The sequence below is a fragment of the Stegostoma tigrinum genome, chromosome 30 (assembly GCF_030684315.1).
Source record: "Stegostoma tigrinum isolate sSteTig4 chromosome 30, sSteTig4.hap1, whole genome shotgun sequence".
Lineage (NCBI taxonomy): Eukaryota > Metazoa > Chordata > Chondrichthyes > Orectolobiformes > Stegostomatidae > Stegostoma > Stegostoma tigrinum.
This window is the reverse complement of record NC_081383.1, coordinates 28,081,963-28,097,734: the sequence shown is the minus strand read 5'-3', so window position 1 is coordinate 28,097,734 and position 15,772 is coordinate 28,081,963. Positions and strand designations below refer to the sequence as shown.

The 15,772-nt window shown below is 41.5% G+C and overlaps 1 protein-coding gene across 2 annotated transcripts in view; it reads left to right on the top strand.

The window, feature by feature from the left end:
* med16 (mediator complex subunit 16) overlaps positions 1 to 9,719 on the top strand; it is a 39,217-nt gene extending 29,498 nt beyond the window's left edge. For both annotated transcript variants that reach the window (XM_059638449.1, XM_048560219.2), the window contains 5 exons: positions 718 to 851; positions 2,437 to 2,629; positions 8,064 to 8,280; positions 8,967 to 9,050; positions 9,459 to 9,719. In XM_059638449.1, the coding sequence (XP_059494432.1) occupies positions 718 to 851; positions 2,437 to 2,629; positions 8,064 to 8,280; positions 8,967 to 9,050; positions 9,459 to 9,585 (755 nt within the window). In that variant the 3' untranslated portion in view covers positions 9,586 to 9,719. The remainder of the gene's footprint in view (positions 1 to 717; positions 852 to 2,436; positions 2,630 to 8,063; positions 8,281 to 8,966; positions 9,051 to 9,458) is intronic.
* Positions 9,720 to 15,772: the final 6,053 nt, after the last annotated feature.

Below are 15,772 nucleotides of genomic sequence, written 5' to 3'. Positions count from 1 at the left end.
CCTGTTAAGGTAAAGGAGAAGCTATTTTATGTCATCACTTACTGGAGAAGAGGTCAACATGCCAGATATCTCAAAGCATTCAATATTGAGTCAAGGTCAGGAGCTTGTATAAATTTACATAACAAAAACAACAATGAAGAGGAAAAGAACAACAAACAGTGGCAAAGCCCCCAACCAAATGATTTCCATAGAAAGTCATATATCCTAATTTGCTGATGACAGAAATAGATGTAGAAGCGTATTAGAGTCATAGTCATGGAGATTTACAGCACAGACACAGATCCTTCGGTTCAACTTGCCCATGCCGACCAGATATCCTAAGTATATATTGTCCAGCTTGCCAGCATTTGGCCCATGTCTCTCCCAACCCTTCCTATTCATATATGCATCCAGATGCCTTTTAAATGTTGTAAGTGTACCAGGCTCCTCCACTTCCTCTGGCGATTAATTCCACACATACACCACCCTCTGTGTGGGAAAAGTTGCCTCTTAAGTCCCTTTTAAATCTTTCCCCTCTGACCTTAAACCTGTGCCTCCTCTAGTTTTGGACTCCCCCCCCCCCCCCCCCCCCCCCGGAAAAAAACTTTTGCCTATTTACCCTATCCGTGCCCCTTGTGATTTAATAAACCTGTATATGAGAGACAAAAAGTATGCTTAATGTTTCTGTTCTTCAAGTGACCAGTTGTTTAAAGGGTCTAACTGGTACATTTGTTTCAGATATTGATAAAGTTATGATAAACCTGAAAACTGAAGAGTTTGTCCTGGATGCTTGGGTGTTACAGTCACTTCAGCAGCTCATACAGTGGGTTGGAGACTTTGTGCTGTACCTTCTGGCTAGTTTGCCAAATCAAGTGAGTATAGCCCGAATATAGAGTGGTATACTTAAATATTTCTGTCAAAAGAGAATTCATCACAATAAGAAATCAGAACTTTTCAGAATCTTTCCCAAAGATTAAAGGCTGCATCATCAATAATTTCGCATAAGTATTTTAGTTAACTGAGCAAGATGTTTACTCTTTCAATTCGAGAGTTTCATTGTCTGAAAGTGAAAATGTTCCTCCAATTAGGAACCACGACAGAGGCTAAATGATGATGTGTTATTTTGCTACATGTAAACATTATTTTGTACTGGTGCTGCATTGCTTTACTGATTTAACGCCAATTTGTTTCAAATTTTGTGTCTATTTTGTTTATAAAAAATGTTATTTCTATTCTTTGTCATAGCGAGTCCATTGCGGAAGATATCTATTGCCTTTTTAAAATTTGGTTTGATCATCCATTAGATGAATATTGGATCAAAACGGGCAGCACAGTGCCTCAGTGGTTAGCACTGCAGCCTCTCAGCGCCAGGAACCTGGGTTCGATTCCAGCCTCGGGCGACTGTGCAGAGTTTGCACATTCTCCCCGTGTCTGCATGGGTGTCCTCCAGGTGCTCCGATTTCCTCCCACAGTCCAAAGATATGCAGGCTAGGTGGATCGGCCATGCTAAATTGCCCATAGTGTTCAGGGGTGTGTGGGTTATAGGGGGATGGGTGGGATTCTTCATGGGGCGGCGTGGACTTGTTGGGCCGAAGGGCCTGTTTCCACACTGTCAGTAATCTAATCTTTTTTAAAAAAACACATGAAAAAGATTGGGGAGCACTTATCTTGTTAAAATAGTCAGCTTCTGTTCCTTACCCTTTGCAGCATATTTTTAGTTCCTGTGATTTTTATTTTTAAAATGGTGTTTTAGATGAGAATTCAGTATTTGCGTGCCTAAACAATATGCACAGCATGCCTACAAATAACTGATGCCAGATGTAGGGCTTACACACACAGTTTACAATTAGGCTACCTCTAGTGTGTCCTAGGCATGAAACTTGAGAAATGCTGAACAGTGTAGAAATGTTTCTTGGGGAACATTGAGAAATATGACATTTAAGTTCCATTATTATGTCTTAATGTACTCTAATATTCAGAGATAGGAAGAACTGCAGATGCTGGAGTCAGAGACAACACTGTGTGGAGACAGAGGAACTATCCTCATGAAGGGTCCCAACCCAAAACGTCAACTTTCCTGTTTCTCTGATGCTGCCTGACCTGCTGTGTTCCTCCAGCTCCACACTGTGTGCTAATATTAATGTAGAAGGCAGGAGTATGGAGTGCAAGTAGTAAGATTTCAGTGGTAGTTAGATTGAACAGTTATGTTGACCTGCTGTAGCATCACTATATTTACTTTAATGAGAAAGAAATCTATCAGTTTTTCCTCCTCCCCCCCCACCCCTCCCCGCTTATTCCAGCATTTACATGACTGAGGAGAGTGAGTTTACATAGAACATACAGCAACAAAATAGCTGTGAAGAATATCTTCTGAAAAACGGTCCTTCCTCCTTACTTTGCCTTTTCATACCAGTGTGTGCGTTAGCATCTTACTGGTATCTCAATCTGTATTTTCAGGGTTCTCCAGTTCGGCCAGGGTTTAGTTTCCTCCGAGATGGCACCTCGCTTGGAATGCTCAGAGAACTAATGGTGGTGATCCGAATATGGGGTCTCCTTAAGCCCGGTTGTCTGCCAATATATACTGCTACATCTGACACCCAAGACAGCATGTCACTGCTCTTCCGACTGCTCACTAAACTCTGGCTCTGCTGTAAGTTCAAAGCATGTATCTGCCTTCCTCAGCCAGGTTTATTTGTTTGTTTCTAACTGGGGTAGAGGCAAATTACATATCTTATTTAGATAAGATTGGGTTGGGGTAGATGGTGATCACCTGTCAAAATTAGATCAAAGTCACCCTACGTGTTCCAGTAAAATTAGTACTTGACAGTGAAGGAGACAGAAAACAGGAAGCAGTTTGCATGATTTGTCAAGTGGGATATGTTTGAATCGATCATTAAGGAGGTTTGGGCACTTGGAAGAACTCAAGGTAATGAGGAAATGACAGGATGGTTTTGTGCAAATGAAATTGTGTTTAACCAATTTATTAGAATTCTTCAAAGGCGTAGCATTCACTGCAGATAAAGTTGAAATACTGTGCTTTGATTTCCAGAACGCGTTTGACAAGGTTCCACATATGAGGTTATTGTGCCAATCAGAATCTCATGATTTGGAGGGTAATATAGTAGCATGAAAAGAAGATTGACTGGCTGGTAGAAAACAGTATGTTTAAATAGTTCTTTCTCAGTTTGGCAGGATGTGATTTTCACAATTTATATGAATGATTTAGATGAATGTATTAAAGACTTGGTAACTAAATATGTAGATGATACAAGAAACATAGAAAAGCACCTTGAAGTTGATGTAACAAGAATGCAGACCATTACAGACAGTTTAAGTGAATGGGCAAAAATATGGCAAATTGGGAAAATGTGAAGTTGCTGAAGAATAAAAATGTAGTATTGTTAAAATGAATGACAGCAGCATTCCAAGGTGCAAGAGATAGGTCTTCTAATGCAGATCAAAGTTAGTACAGAGGTACAGTAAATGATTAAGAAGGGTAATAGGATAACATAGAACATTACAGTGCAGTACAGGCCCTTTGGCCCTCGATGGTTTCACAGGTCGGCGCAACAATCTGAAGCCCATCTAATCTACACTATTCCATGTACGTCCATATGTTTATTCAATGACCATTTAAATGCCCTTAAAGTTGGAGAGTCTACTACTGCTGCAGGTAGGGCATTCCACGCACTTACTACTCTCTGAGTAAAGAACCTACCTCTGACATCTGTTCTATATCTATCACCCGTCAATTTAAAGCTATGCCCCCTCGTGCTAGCCATCACCATCCGAGGAAAAAGGCTCTCACTGTCCACCCTATCTAATCCTCTGATCATCTTGTATGTCTCTATTAAGTCACCTCTTAACCTTCTTTTCTCTAATGAAAACAGCCTCAAGTCCGACAGCCTTTCCTCATAAGACCTTCCCTCCATACCAGGCAACATTCTGGTAAATCTCCTCTGCACACTTTCCAATGCTCCCACATCCTGCCGATAATGCGGCGACCAGAACTCTACGCAATACTCGGGTGCAGCCGCACCAGAGTTTAGTACAGCTTCAACATGACTTCATGGCTCCAAAACTCAATCCCTCTACTAATAAAACCTAACAACCATATGCCTTCTTAAAAACCCTATCCACCTGGGTGGCAGCTTTCAGGGATCCGTGCACATGGATACTGAGATCTCTCTGCTCATCCACACCGCCAAGAATCTTACCATTAGCCTAGTACTCTCTATTCCTGTTACTCCTTCCAAAGTGAATCACCTCACACTTCTCTGCATTAAACTCAATTTGCTACCTCTCAGCCCAGCTCTGCAGCTCATCTATGTCCCTCTGTCACCTGCAACATCCTTCCGCACTGTGCACACCTCTACCGACTTTAGTGTCGTCTGCAAATTTACTAACCCATCCTTCTACGCCCTCATCCAGGTCATTTATAAAAATGACAAACAGCACTGGCCCCAAAACTGATCCTTGCAGTACACCAGTCGTAACTGAATTCCAGGCTGAGCATTTCCCATCAACCACCACCCTCTGTCTTCTTACAGCTAGCCAATTTCTGATCCAAACTGCTAAATCACCCTCAATCCCATCCCTCCATATTTTCTGCAATAGCCTACCGTGGGGAACCTTATCAAACACTTTACTGAAATCCATATACACATCAACTGCTTTAACCTCATCCACCTGTTTGGTCACCTTCTCAAAGAACTCAATAAGGTTTGTGAGGCATGATCTCCCCTTCACAAAACCATGTTGACTATCCCTAATCAAATTATTCCTTTCTAGATGATTATAAATCCTATCTCTTATAATCCTTTCCAACACTTTACCCACAACCGAAGTAAGGCTCACTGGCCTATAGTTACCAGGGTTGTCACTACTCCCCTTCTTGAACAGGGGGACGACATTTACTATCCTCCAGTCTTATGGCACTATTCCTGTAGACCATGACGACATAAAGATCAAAGCCAGAGGGTCTGCAGTCTCCTCCCTAGCTTCCCAGAGAATCCTAGGATAAATCCCATCTGGCCCAGGAGACTTAACTATTTTCTTTCTTTTTGCTGACACCACCTCCTTATGAACCTCAACCCCCTCTAGTCCAGTAGCCTGAATCCCAGTATTCTCCTCGACAACATTATCTTTTTCCTGTGTGAATACTGAGGAAAAATATTCATTTAGCGCCTCTCCTATCTCTTTGGACTCCATGAACAACTTCACACTACAGTCCTTGACTGGCCCTAATCTTACTCTAATCATTCTTTTATTCCTGACATACCTATAGAAAGCTTTAGGGTTTTCCTTGATCCTACTTGCCAAAGACTTCTCATGTCCCCTCCTGGCTCTTCTTAGCTCTCTCTTTAGGTCCTTCCTGGCTAACTTGTAACTCTCAAGCGCCCTAACTGAGCCTTACCTCCCACATTCTACAGGAGGAGCATGCAACTGCCCTAACATCCATTCCCACTGTTCTGAATTCCCAAACAGACTACTGAAAAAAAAACTAGTAACTTACCAAATTGGCGTTCAGAACCTTTTTTTTGGTTAGAGGAGCAGGATGGGTGGGAGACACTATCTAAGTAGTGTTTCGGGTAAAGCAACCACCCAAATATATTACCTCACTTACTCAGCCGTCCCGTATCCGCTCCTGCTCAGCGTGCACTCTGCCCATTCTCGAGGTCAGTTTTTAAAGCATTAAATTACCTACCCGGAGCCCCCGGTCCTTGCTCTCACTGCTTCCGTTGCTGCTGCAAGAATGAGCCCCGCTGATCCCACAAGGTAATCTTTTAAACAATTAACTTGCCTATACTTTATCACAAAAGGAATTAAACTTAAAAGTAGGGGTGTGATGCTTCAGTTATACAGGGTTTTAGGGAGACCATATATCAAATACTATGTGTAGTTTTGACCATCTCCTGTAAGGAAGAATTTAAAGGCATTGTAGGGTGGCGGTTCAGTTCAGTTTAACTAGTTTGATACCTGGAATAAGTAGGTTGCCTTATGAAGCAATATTGAATTGCCTAAGTTTGATTTCTTTGAAGTTTAGAAGATGGAGGGAGGAATGATTTGATTTAGGTTTATAACGTCTTGAACTATCTTGATGCAATGGGTGTGGAAAAGCTGTTTATTCTTGAAGAGCAGTTTTGATAAGATCCTGACTGATCTGTTTGTGGTTTGAATTCCACTTTCCCATCCATCCCAGTAACCTTAGATTTATTCTCCTAATAAGAATCTATCCACCTCAGTCTTTAGAATATTCAATAATCCTGCCTCCTCCACCTTCTGAGCTGAAGGCAAGGTCAAATATAATTGTTAAGATAAAAGTGGGTTGTGTCGCTTGTCCAAGAACAATCTGATGTTATCAGGCATAGATGGGAGTATAGACTTTGGAAACAAACAGATCAGCCATGACCTTATTGAAAGGTAGACCAACCTTGAAGAACCAAGTGGTCATCTTTAGTTTGTGTTTTTAGTGCATAAAGCAGGACAATCTAATTCAGAAAATCTGTGTCTGCCACTTTAATCAAAAAAACTCTTGAATCATTTTGATTGGCTACTTAAGGACTGGTTGGATGTATTCAATTGCATTATGTCCTGTAATACTAGTTTCAGAATGTGTTTTGCTGGATTTGTTTAAAGTTTGCTATAAAAGTTACTGAAGTTCAGTTTAATTTTCCAAATAAGTAAACCTGAACATTTTTTTTTCAAACTTATGGGTGTTCATACACTCCGCACCTGATACAAAATGACAAACTAATTGTGGTATATTGTTTCCCCAAGAGGACATTAATTTACTGTTCTGACTGTAGAAATAATTGAGTCTGTAACACAATACTGAAATAAGATCTAGCATTTAAAAATAAAGCACTATGTCAGTATGAGGTCTGAGATTAGCTTTACGTTTATTAATTGGTTCGTGAAATATTCTCCACAGATAACTTAAAACAACAGTTCTGAAGTTTGAATGATAGTGATTTGATATGATACTTTGGCACTGCATGTTCTTAGTTTGATTCCTGCTCATACTAAAATAATCGGCTGATAAGGGTGCTACTATGTGAGCTGGATCTGTGTATCTCATGAAAATGGACTCATAGCACAAGAGACAGCGCACAGGATTTTGATAAGAGTCAAAGAAAAAATAACAGTTTCTGAAAAATGGTTGTCTGAAATTGAAGTGAAGTTGCATTGTTGGGATATAGTTGGAAGCATCTAGCCATAAATCTAAGTTCGAAATTTTTTTTAAACACAAATTAATTAATTTGGAGCTTTGATTCACCACATTTTGAAACTTCAAGGCTGGAGCTCAGCAAATTTAAATTGAACATAAGAAATAGAAGCAGGACTAGGGCATTCATCTCCTCAGGCCTGTCCCACCATTCTGTTACTCTAGGCCTCCTCTATTTCAATACTTTGTGATTTAGGGGTAGAGAATTCCAGGCATTTAGTATCATCTGACAAATTCTTTTGCATCTCAGTTTTAAATAAATGACCCATTATTTTGTGACTCCCCTAGTTTGTGATTTCCCCCACGAATGGAAACAAACATTTGGAATGGATATGTGCGGGGGACACATACACAGACTCGCTGACCTAACGAGAAGGAATAGAGATGGTGATCAATAATACAAATTCTTGCTAACTTTGTTTATTATGGAGCTTTGAATTTTTATATTCATAAAGGAAATTTCTCATGCCCGGTAGCTTATGTTGTCTTCCTGCCAATAGGCTATTGTTTTGGAGCTGAAAGATGCTTTTCAATGGGTGCACTAGTTAATGTCGACTCTTTTGTGCAGGACAGAGTATAATTAAATTGAAACATTACTGGGACTGCAGTAGCTAAGATTAAAGTCTGCATAATTGGTGGAAGGTGAATAGCTACCCAGAAGGAAAAAGTAATATTTCCTTCATCTTCGTAAAGTTTTCCTTTTTTAATGATGACTCTCTGTACTTCGCTTTTAATATTACTTAATATTGTAAACTTTGAACACACACACACACACACACAAAACCCAATAAACAGTTTAATAAAGAAAATAAAGTTGTTTTTATAAAGGCTAATGCTTCTCGCAATTTTTTTTCAGGTAGAGATGAAAATCATACAACTGAACCTGATGACAATCTTATAGATGAATGTTGTCTGCTTCCCAGCCAACTGCTTGTTCCCAGTATGGACTGGTTACCAGTGAATGACGGAATTATTGGTAAATTACAGAGTAAACAGCTGTTAAAACTGCAGTTTGGGAAACCAATCAGTGTACCCAGTCACTTTGCAACCTCTCAGCTTGATATTTTTGCGAGGTAATTTTCCTATCTTGCTTTTTAATGCTCACCTGGTTTTTCTTATCATGCTGAGCTTTCTTTAATGCCATAATGAATGGTTTTGCAAGCTTCTGCGTTAATGTCTAAATACACTAACTAATGTTGAAGAATTTTTTAAAAATTCACCTGCTGTCATACATGATGATTTAGCAACTGCCTTAGCCAAATATTGGGCTGTCTGCAGAGAATCCGAAGTAGCATTGATGATCAACAAGACCTTTGCATTGTAAACATTTTCTTTGATTAATATTGTTATTGAAATTTGGAAATAAGCTTCTCCTAGGATGCTTGGTTGAGATTTCAGAATGAAATCTTGCACTCCTTATATGTGCTCAGTCCAAATTCTTGGCATGACGAGGAGGATGGAGGGTACTTAAATCTGTTCAATAACTGAATCTTCCTTTGCTGCAGTTGTAGATCTGTGTCCAGGCTGGTGGGAAGCCATCTTTAGTAAACTCCATATGGAGAAATACAATCCTGTTCAGCATAAGCACTGAATCATTTCCGCTGATCAGCCCAAGCAAAATGTTGAAGCACCATAACGGGTTTAAACTTTGTTTTCCCAATAAATTGCAAGGCATGTAAATAAACCCCTCTGTATCACTGTGTCGTAAGTATTCCATGTGACAATACTTAATATGCTATCATATTCATGTTACATGCAGATCACCAGGATATCAGAAAATGGACAACTTAAGGAGACTTAATTTAGGAGTATGTCCAACAGAGGAAACCAAATCCTGTACTAGGTAAGCAGCAAATAAATTAAAAGGCAATTTATGTAGGATTTTAATTTGTTTACCTGTACAACTGAGCGCCTGCTTAATGTATGCACCAGTGATGGTTTTTCACAGATCCAGCTGCTTCATTTGTCAGAATTCTTTTTTGTGATGGTTACTATACATTAAAATGAAGTATAATTATTAAGTCAAGTTGCCCACAAAATCTCCCCACATTGCTCTGACTGTGAATCTGTCTAGATAATATGCTTCCCGTATCTGCCATCAGTTTGGTGACGACGCTTAGCTTAACTTCAATATTTGCAAATAATGCCAATGCAGCAAAAGTACTGTCCATTTGTGTGAAATGTGTTTGACTTGGAATTTGGTGTCTCAGGGTTAGAACGGGATGACTGAAGCCTTTTTCCTTTCAAACAGATGTGGGTGCAACACCATGCTGAAATCGCCAAACAAGTCGACTGCAGTTAAACAATGGGAACAGCGGTGGATTAAGAACTGTCTGTGTGGGGGGCTGTGGCGCAAAGTGTCCATTAGTCTGTCCTAAATAGCCTTTGTTACAAGGACAATACAAAATATGCATTTGAAGATATCATTTGGAAAATTGTCAGATGTCAAGGATTAAAATAACTAAAGATTTGATAGAATTTTTATTATAATAAATGAATTTGTTTCGTAGAAGGCTTAGTTTTTTTTGGCTATTTTTCTGATTTCTACTTCACTTCCATTTTTCTCTTTCTTTCCCTGACCCATTAATCTATGCCACAGATTTCAAGATTTTGTTGATGTGCAACTCTTAAATTGTTAATTATGAAGTCGGGATGGGAATAAGCCAAGCATGCTCTGCTATTCCTTAAAATCCCAGTTCATCTGATCGTAGCCTCAATACCTTGTTAGTCCTTTTGCACCTGAGTTACCACTCTCACTGTAAACTGCTCCAGAGATAAATCCTGCCATTCCTTTGATCATCTTGATTTTCAGAAGAAACTGCGCATCAACTGAACTCCTAAGACAACAGCATGTTCGAGAGCCACTACCAGCAGTTCAGCACTCTGAAAGCAAAATTGCACAGGAACACCAACAACGATGGCAGACATTGGTCTGAAATTGAGTCTACAGGCATTGATGCAGCTATCTGCATATGACAGACCAACAGTGTCACCAACATCTTGGGAAATCCCAAAAAGTTATTTGATACCTCTGCCAGCAGGTGGTTGAGCACCTGCAACATCACAGACTAGGAGGAAACCCCAACTGCTTGCCAAGAAGTTTTTAGTGTTCCTTCATTTTCATGCAGATGATCATTTTCAAGGAGCCAGTGACAACAGAAATGGTAATAACAGTACTAACTGGCAATAACAACATTTCCCAGGGAAGGAATGTCACTTAGATTAATAACCGTTAAAAACTTACCATTAAGGACGGTGACGGGTTGAGGATCGGTGCCGGGGGCTCGGCGGTCTCCTCCCTGGCTTCCCGGAGGATCCGAGGGTGGGTCCCATCCGGCCCAGGGGACGTATCTGTCTTCACCCTCTGAAGGATTTCTGGTACCTCTTCCTTGTGAAGCTGCAGAGCTGGGCTGAGAGGTGGCAAATGGAGTTTAATGCAGACAAGTGTGAGGTGATGCACTTTGGTAGGAGTAACCGGAAGGCAAAGTACTGGTCTAAAGGTAGGATTCTTGGTAGTGTAGATGAGTAGAGAGATCTCGGTGTCCATGTACACAGATCCTTGAAAGTTGCCACCCAGGTTGACAGGGCTGTTAAGAAGGCATACAGTGTTTTAGCTTTTATTTATAGAGGGATCGAGTTCCGGAACTAAGAGGTTATGGTGAAGCAGTACAAAACTCTGGTTCGGCCGCACTTGGAGTATTGTGTACAGTTCTGGTCACCGCATTATAAGAAGGATGTGGAAGCTTTGGAAAGGGTGCAGAGGAGATTTACTAGGATGTTGCCTGGTATGGAGGGAAGGTCTTAAGAGGAAAGGCTGAGGGACTTGAGGCTGTTTTCATTGGAGAGAAGAAGGTTGAGAGGTGACTTAATTGAAACATATAAAATAATCAGAGGGCGAGATAGGGTGGATAGGGAGAGCCTTTTTCCTAGGATGGTGACGGCGAGCACGAGGGGGCATAGCTTTAAATTGAGGGGTGAAAGATATAGGACAGATGTCAGAGGTAGTTTCTTTACTCAGAGAGTAGTAAGGGAATGGAACGCTTTGCCTGCAACGGTAGTAGATTCGCCAACTTTAGGTACATTTAAGTCGTCATTGGATAAGCATATGGACGTACATGGAATAGTGTAGGTTAGATGGGCTTGAGATCGGTATGACAGGTCGGCACAACATGGAGGGCCGAAGGGCCTGTACTGTGCTGTAATGTTCTATGTTCTATGTTCTAAGATGCCAACGCAATTTAAAGGCAGTGTATAATGCATATGCATAGAGTTGATGAGAAGAAAACATTGCTAATGCGTGAGAACAGTTGTCAGCTAGTGAATAACTCAAAATAAACATAGTGCATTTTTTTAAGGGAATGTTTGGAAAGAAAGGCAAACGTGTACTAATGTGTCTCCTAACTTGTCATAGTCATGTAACCTCCACCATAAGGCGTTTTACTGAGGGCTGCCATCTTGTAATCTAACAACTGACACAATACAGATATTGCACTGCACAAAATCGCAACAGTTGGGACAATGACCAGTGCAACACAGGAATGGGCCCTTCAGCCCTCCAAGCATGCACCCACACGTTTTGCTCTTCCAAACTAACTGTCTTCACCATATCCCTCTTTACCCTTCCTCTTCATGTATTTGTCCAGGAGCTTCTTGAGTGCTACTATTTTGTCTGCTTCCATCGCCTCTTCTGGCTAAACAGTCCAGGCCTTTCCCACACTTTGTGTGGAAAAATTTGCCTCCCACATATCTTTTAAACTTCCTCCCTCACACCTTGAACCTGTGTCCCCAAGTAATTGACCTCACCACCCTGGGAAAAAACCTGATAATTCTCACTGTATCCATGCCATTCACAATCTAATAAACTTCTATCAGGTTGCCACTCCCCCCTCAACTTCCTGCATTCTAGTGAAAACAAACCCAGTCTATCCAACTTTCCTTCACAGCTGAAATCCCCCATACCCGGCAACATCCTAGCAAACCTTTTCTGTACCTTCTCCAAAACATCCACCTGCTTCTGATAGTGTGGTGACCAGAACTGTATGCGATATTCCAAGTGTGGCCTAACTAAAGTTCTATAAAGCTGCAGCATAACTTGTCTCTCCTTGTAGTGAATACCCCTTCTAATGAAGGCAAGCATGCCAAAGGCCTTTTTACTATGTTATCTACCTGCACTGCCACAGTGATGTGGACCTGCACACAAAGATCCCTCTCTATATCAATACTCCTAAGGGTTCTGCCATTCACTGTATAATTTCCATCGGTACTAGACCTTCAAACATGCAACACCTCACATTTTTCCAGATTAGACTCCATCTGCCGTTTTTCTGCCCATGTCTTCAGCTGATCTATATCCTCTGACAACCCTCCTCACTCTCCGCAACCTTTGTATTGTCTGCAAACTTACTAATTAAGTCAGCTGCACTTTCCTCCAAATCATTTCTGTAGATAACGAACAGCAGAGGTCCCAGCATTGATCCCTGTGGAACTCCACTAGTCACAACCCTCCATTCTGAAAAACGTCCTTCCACCGCTACACTCTGTCTCCACTAACTTAGCCAGTTCTGTATCCATCTTGCTAGGTCCCCGCTGATACCATGTGACTTCACCTTTTGTACCAGTCTGCTATGAGGGACCTTGTCAGAGACTTTACTGAAGTCCATGTAGACAACATCAACCACTTTCCCCTCTTCAATCATGTTCATCACCTCCTCAAAGCATTCTGTTAGTGAGGCATGACTGTCTCCACACAAAACAACGCTGCCTATCACTAATAGATCCATTTGCTTCTAAATGCATACAGATCTTGTCCTCAAGTATCCTTTCCGATAATTTCCCTACCACTGAAGTGAGACTCAGGTCTGTAATTTCCAGGGTTACCTCTGTTACCCTTTGTAAACAATGGGACAACATTGGCTATTCTCCAGCAATTTGTCCTCTTGCCTCCCTCAATATTCTGGGATAGATCCTGTCAGGACCCTGGTACTTATCTACCTTAATACTTTTTAAGATGCACAACACTTCTTCCAGCATTGTGAATTCACCTTTCTTGTTCCAGAGTACTACTCATAGTTCCAATGTCATAGTTCCAACTAGTAACCAAAGCTCTAAGTTCATCTGCCTTGCCTATTATATTTCTTGCATTAAAACACATGCATTTCAGACCACCTCCCTTGCTCATTTCAACAGTGAGAGTCTTGCATTGTACAGTTTCAATGGCAGTGTATTCTTAACAAGTGCGGTTCCAGAATCATGAAATGCACAACTGCTCAGACTTCCCCAGTACCCGTCCATATCTACCAAAGAATTGGTGAAACATCTAGGGTGCTTGTCTGTTGTTTCACTTCCTGTTGGTGCCCCTTGGCAGAAGCTGTATCCTTGAGAAGAAGGGCCATCTAGAGAGAAGGTGATGTGCCTCATTCCCTTATCATTGATGCTGGGCATCTGTGGGTAAACCAGCAAATTGCAGGTCTGAGCTCACATCCTGCAGTCACTGTACATTCTGCTAGACCTAGGATTCTAAGCCATGTGCCACCCTTCCCAAGCTTTGAATGCTGGAGCTATCACAGTACACAAATGATGGGTGGACTCCATCTTTCATTCAGTGTCTGCTGTGAACCTTTGGCATCCTTGCCTGATGTTTCCCTGCTTGTCTCTGCAGATTTGGTATGTCAGTTATGGCCAAATCCTGATCCATTTCTTCTGCTTGGATCAGAACAGCTGCTTGGTCTGGTAGTCCTCTTGAGTGTCTGAAACCTTTGGCTTTTCCTCCTGCACTATCTGGACATATATTAGTGATGTGCTGATCAGATTGACTGCTTTAGTGTACTCTAGTTAAAGTATCCGGTGAATTGAAAGAAGGTTCAGATATATGCATTATTGGTGGGCTGTCTGAGGTGTCAGAGACTTCATCCTTAGAGGTGCTTGAGCTGGGCAGCCACTGTACCTACTTTAAATTGGCTGCCTGTTGACCCTCATACCTGTGGAAGAAGAGAGAGAGAGAGAGTTAGATGAAGAAACACATCCACTGATATAAAATAAGTAAAGGGGAGACAACTCGTGGTGGTTTGACTTGAGCGTCACCATGCCTCGGATGACGGGCAAGGTTAAGAAGGCAGGACCTTCACAGTGACCTAAGCCAGTGCAGGAACTTTACATAGAGGAATGTAAAAATGTGGCTGCATTATTGAGGAAAAATCATGTTGCTTACTGGCTTCTGCCATGCCTATCTCCTCAACAGCGTTAGATGGTCTTAATTTTCATTTGCAAGTTCATCCGTAGTTCTTCAATGCAGTGAGGACGTGGAGATAAGGAAGCCCTCTGCCAGTTGGGCCTTCTCCTTCCTCTTGTGCATGAGACTGACCTGCAGTGTGAGAAAGAGAAGGTTTAAGTTTAATGGGAATGCGTGCAGAAACAGTCGAACATGCATGGGCTTGCTAGACGGTGAGCTCTTTCCTCTGACTAGAAAGTGCATGTACCTGTTAAGTATTAGTGGAATGGCAGCATAATGTGGGTGTGAGCCCTTCAGTGCATGTTATGCATGTAATGGTGAGCTGGGCGTGTCATTTTTTCTTTATTCTTTCACAGGATGAAGCCATCGCTGGCTAGGCAGCATTTATAGCCCATCCCTAATTGCCCAGAGGGCATTTAGGTGTCAACCACAATGCTGTGGGACTGGTTTCACATGTAGACCAGACCCAGTAATGATGGCAGCTTCCTTCCCTACAGGGCATTAGTCAACCAGATGGGTTTTTCCTGACATTCGTCAATGGATTTATGGTCATCATTTAGATTCTTAATTCTAGATAGTTATTTATAATTCCAGATACTTATGTATTTGCCATGGCAGGATTCAAACATGGGTCTCCATGACATTACCTGGGTCTCTGGATTAACAGTCCAGCGATAATACCATTAGGCCATCACCTCCCCTTCCATGTGACATGGTCGACACAGTCAGACTGAGTAGTGACCCTGAGGGTTAGGATGCAGTGAGAAGATGTTGGCAGTTATTTTTACAGAGCACAGCAGATCAATCATCCTCTTTCTTTAATGTTTCCTGGTGCATTGATATCTTAGAGTTGCTAATGTTTGCAACTTGGGCCCAGGCCATCCAGGTATAAAGGGAGGACCTTTTCTGCTGTTCACTGGGAAAGGCTTTCTTTCTGATCCAGAGAAGCTGTATTCAGTGTGACATCATAAAAACACCTTGTAATGCTCGGAAACATCTCTGGCCAAGCGGAAGAATGCTGGAATCCCTTTAAAGATGGTGCCAGAACCTTCAAGACTAGGAAGTGCTGGGTGCAGGTGAGACTGGCTGGCTGCCAACGACATGTGATTTACTAACTGACTTACCGTAGAAGCCACTTGCATACAAAAAGAGCAGAAGAGCCAATGATAGCTCCAAAAAAAAAACTTGTCATGGGCCACAGTGGATTTGACACCATACCTGAACTCCTAAATGGAAAACCTGACCCTGTCAATAATGCGCACAACATTTCTGAAAATGAAACAATAATTGGACCACCTAGTCACAGCTCTTATTTTTATTAATGAAACACCATGCAA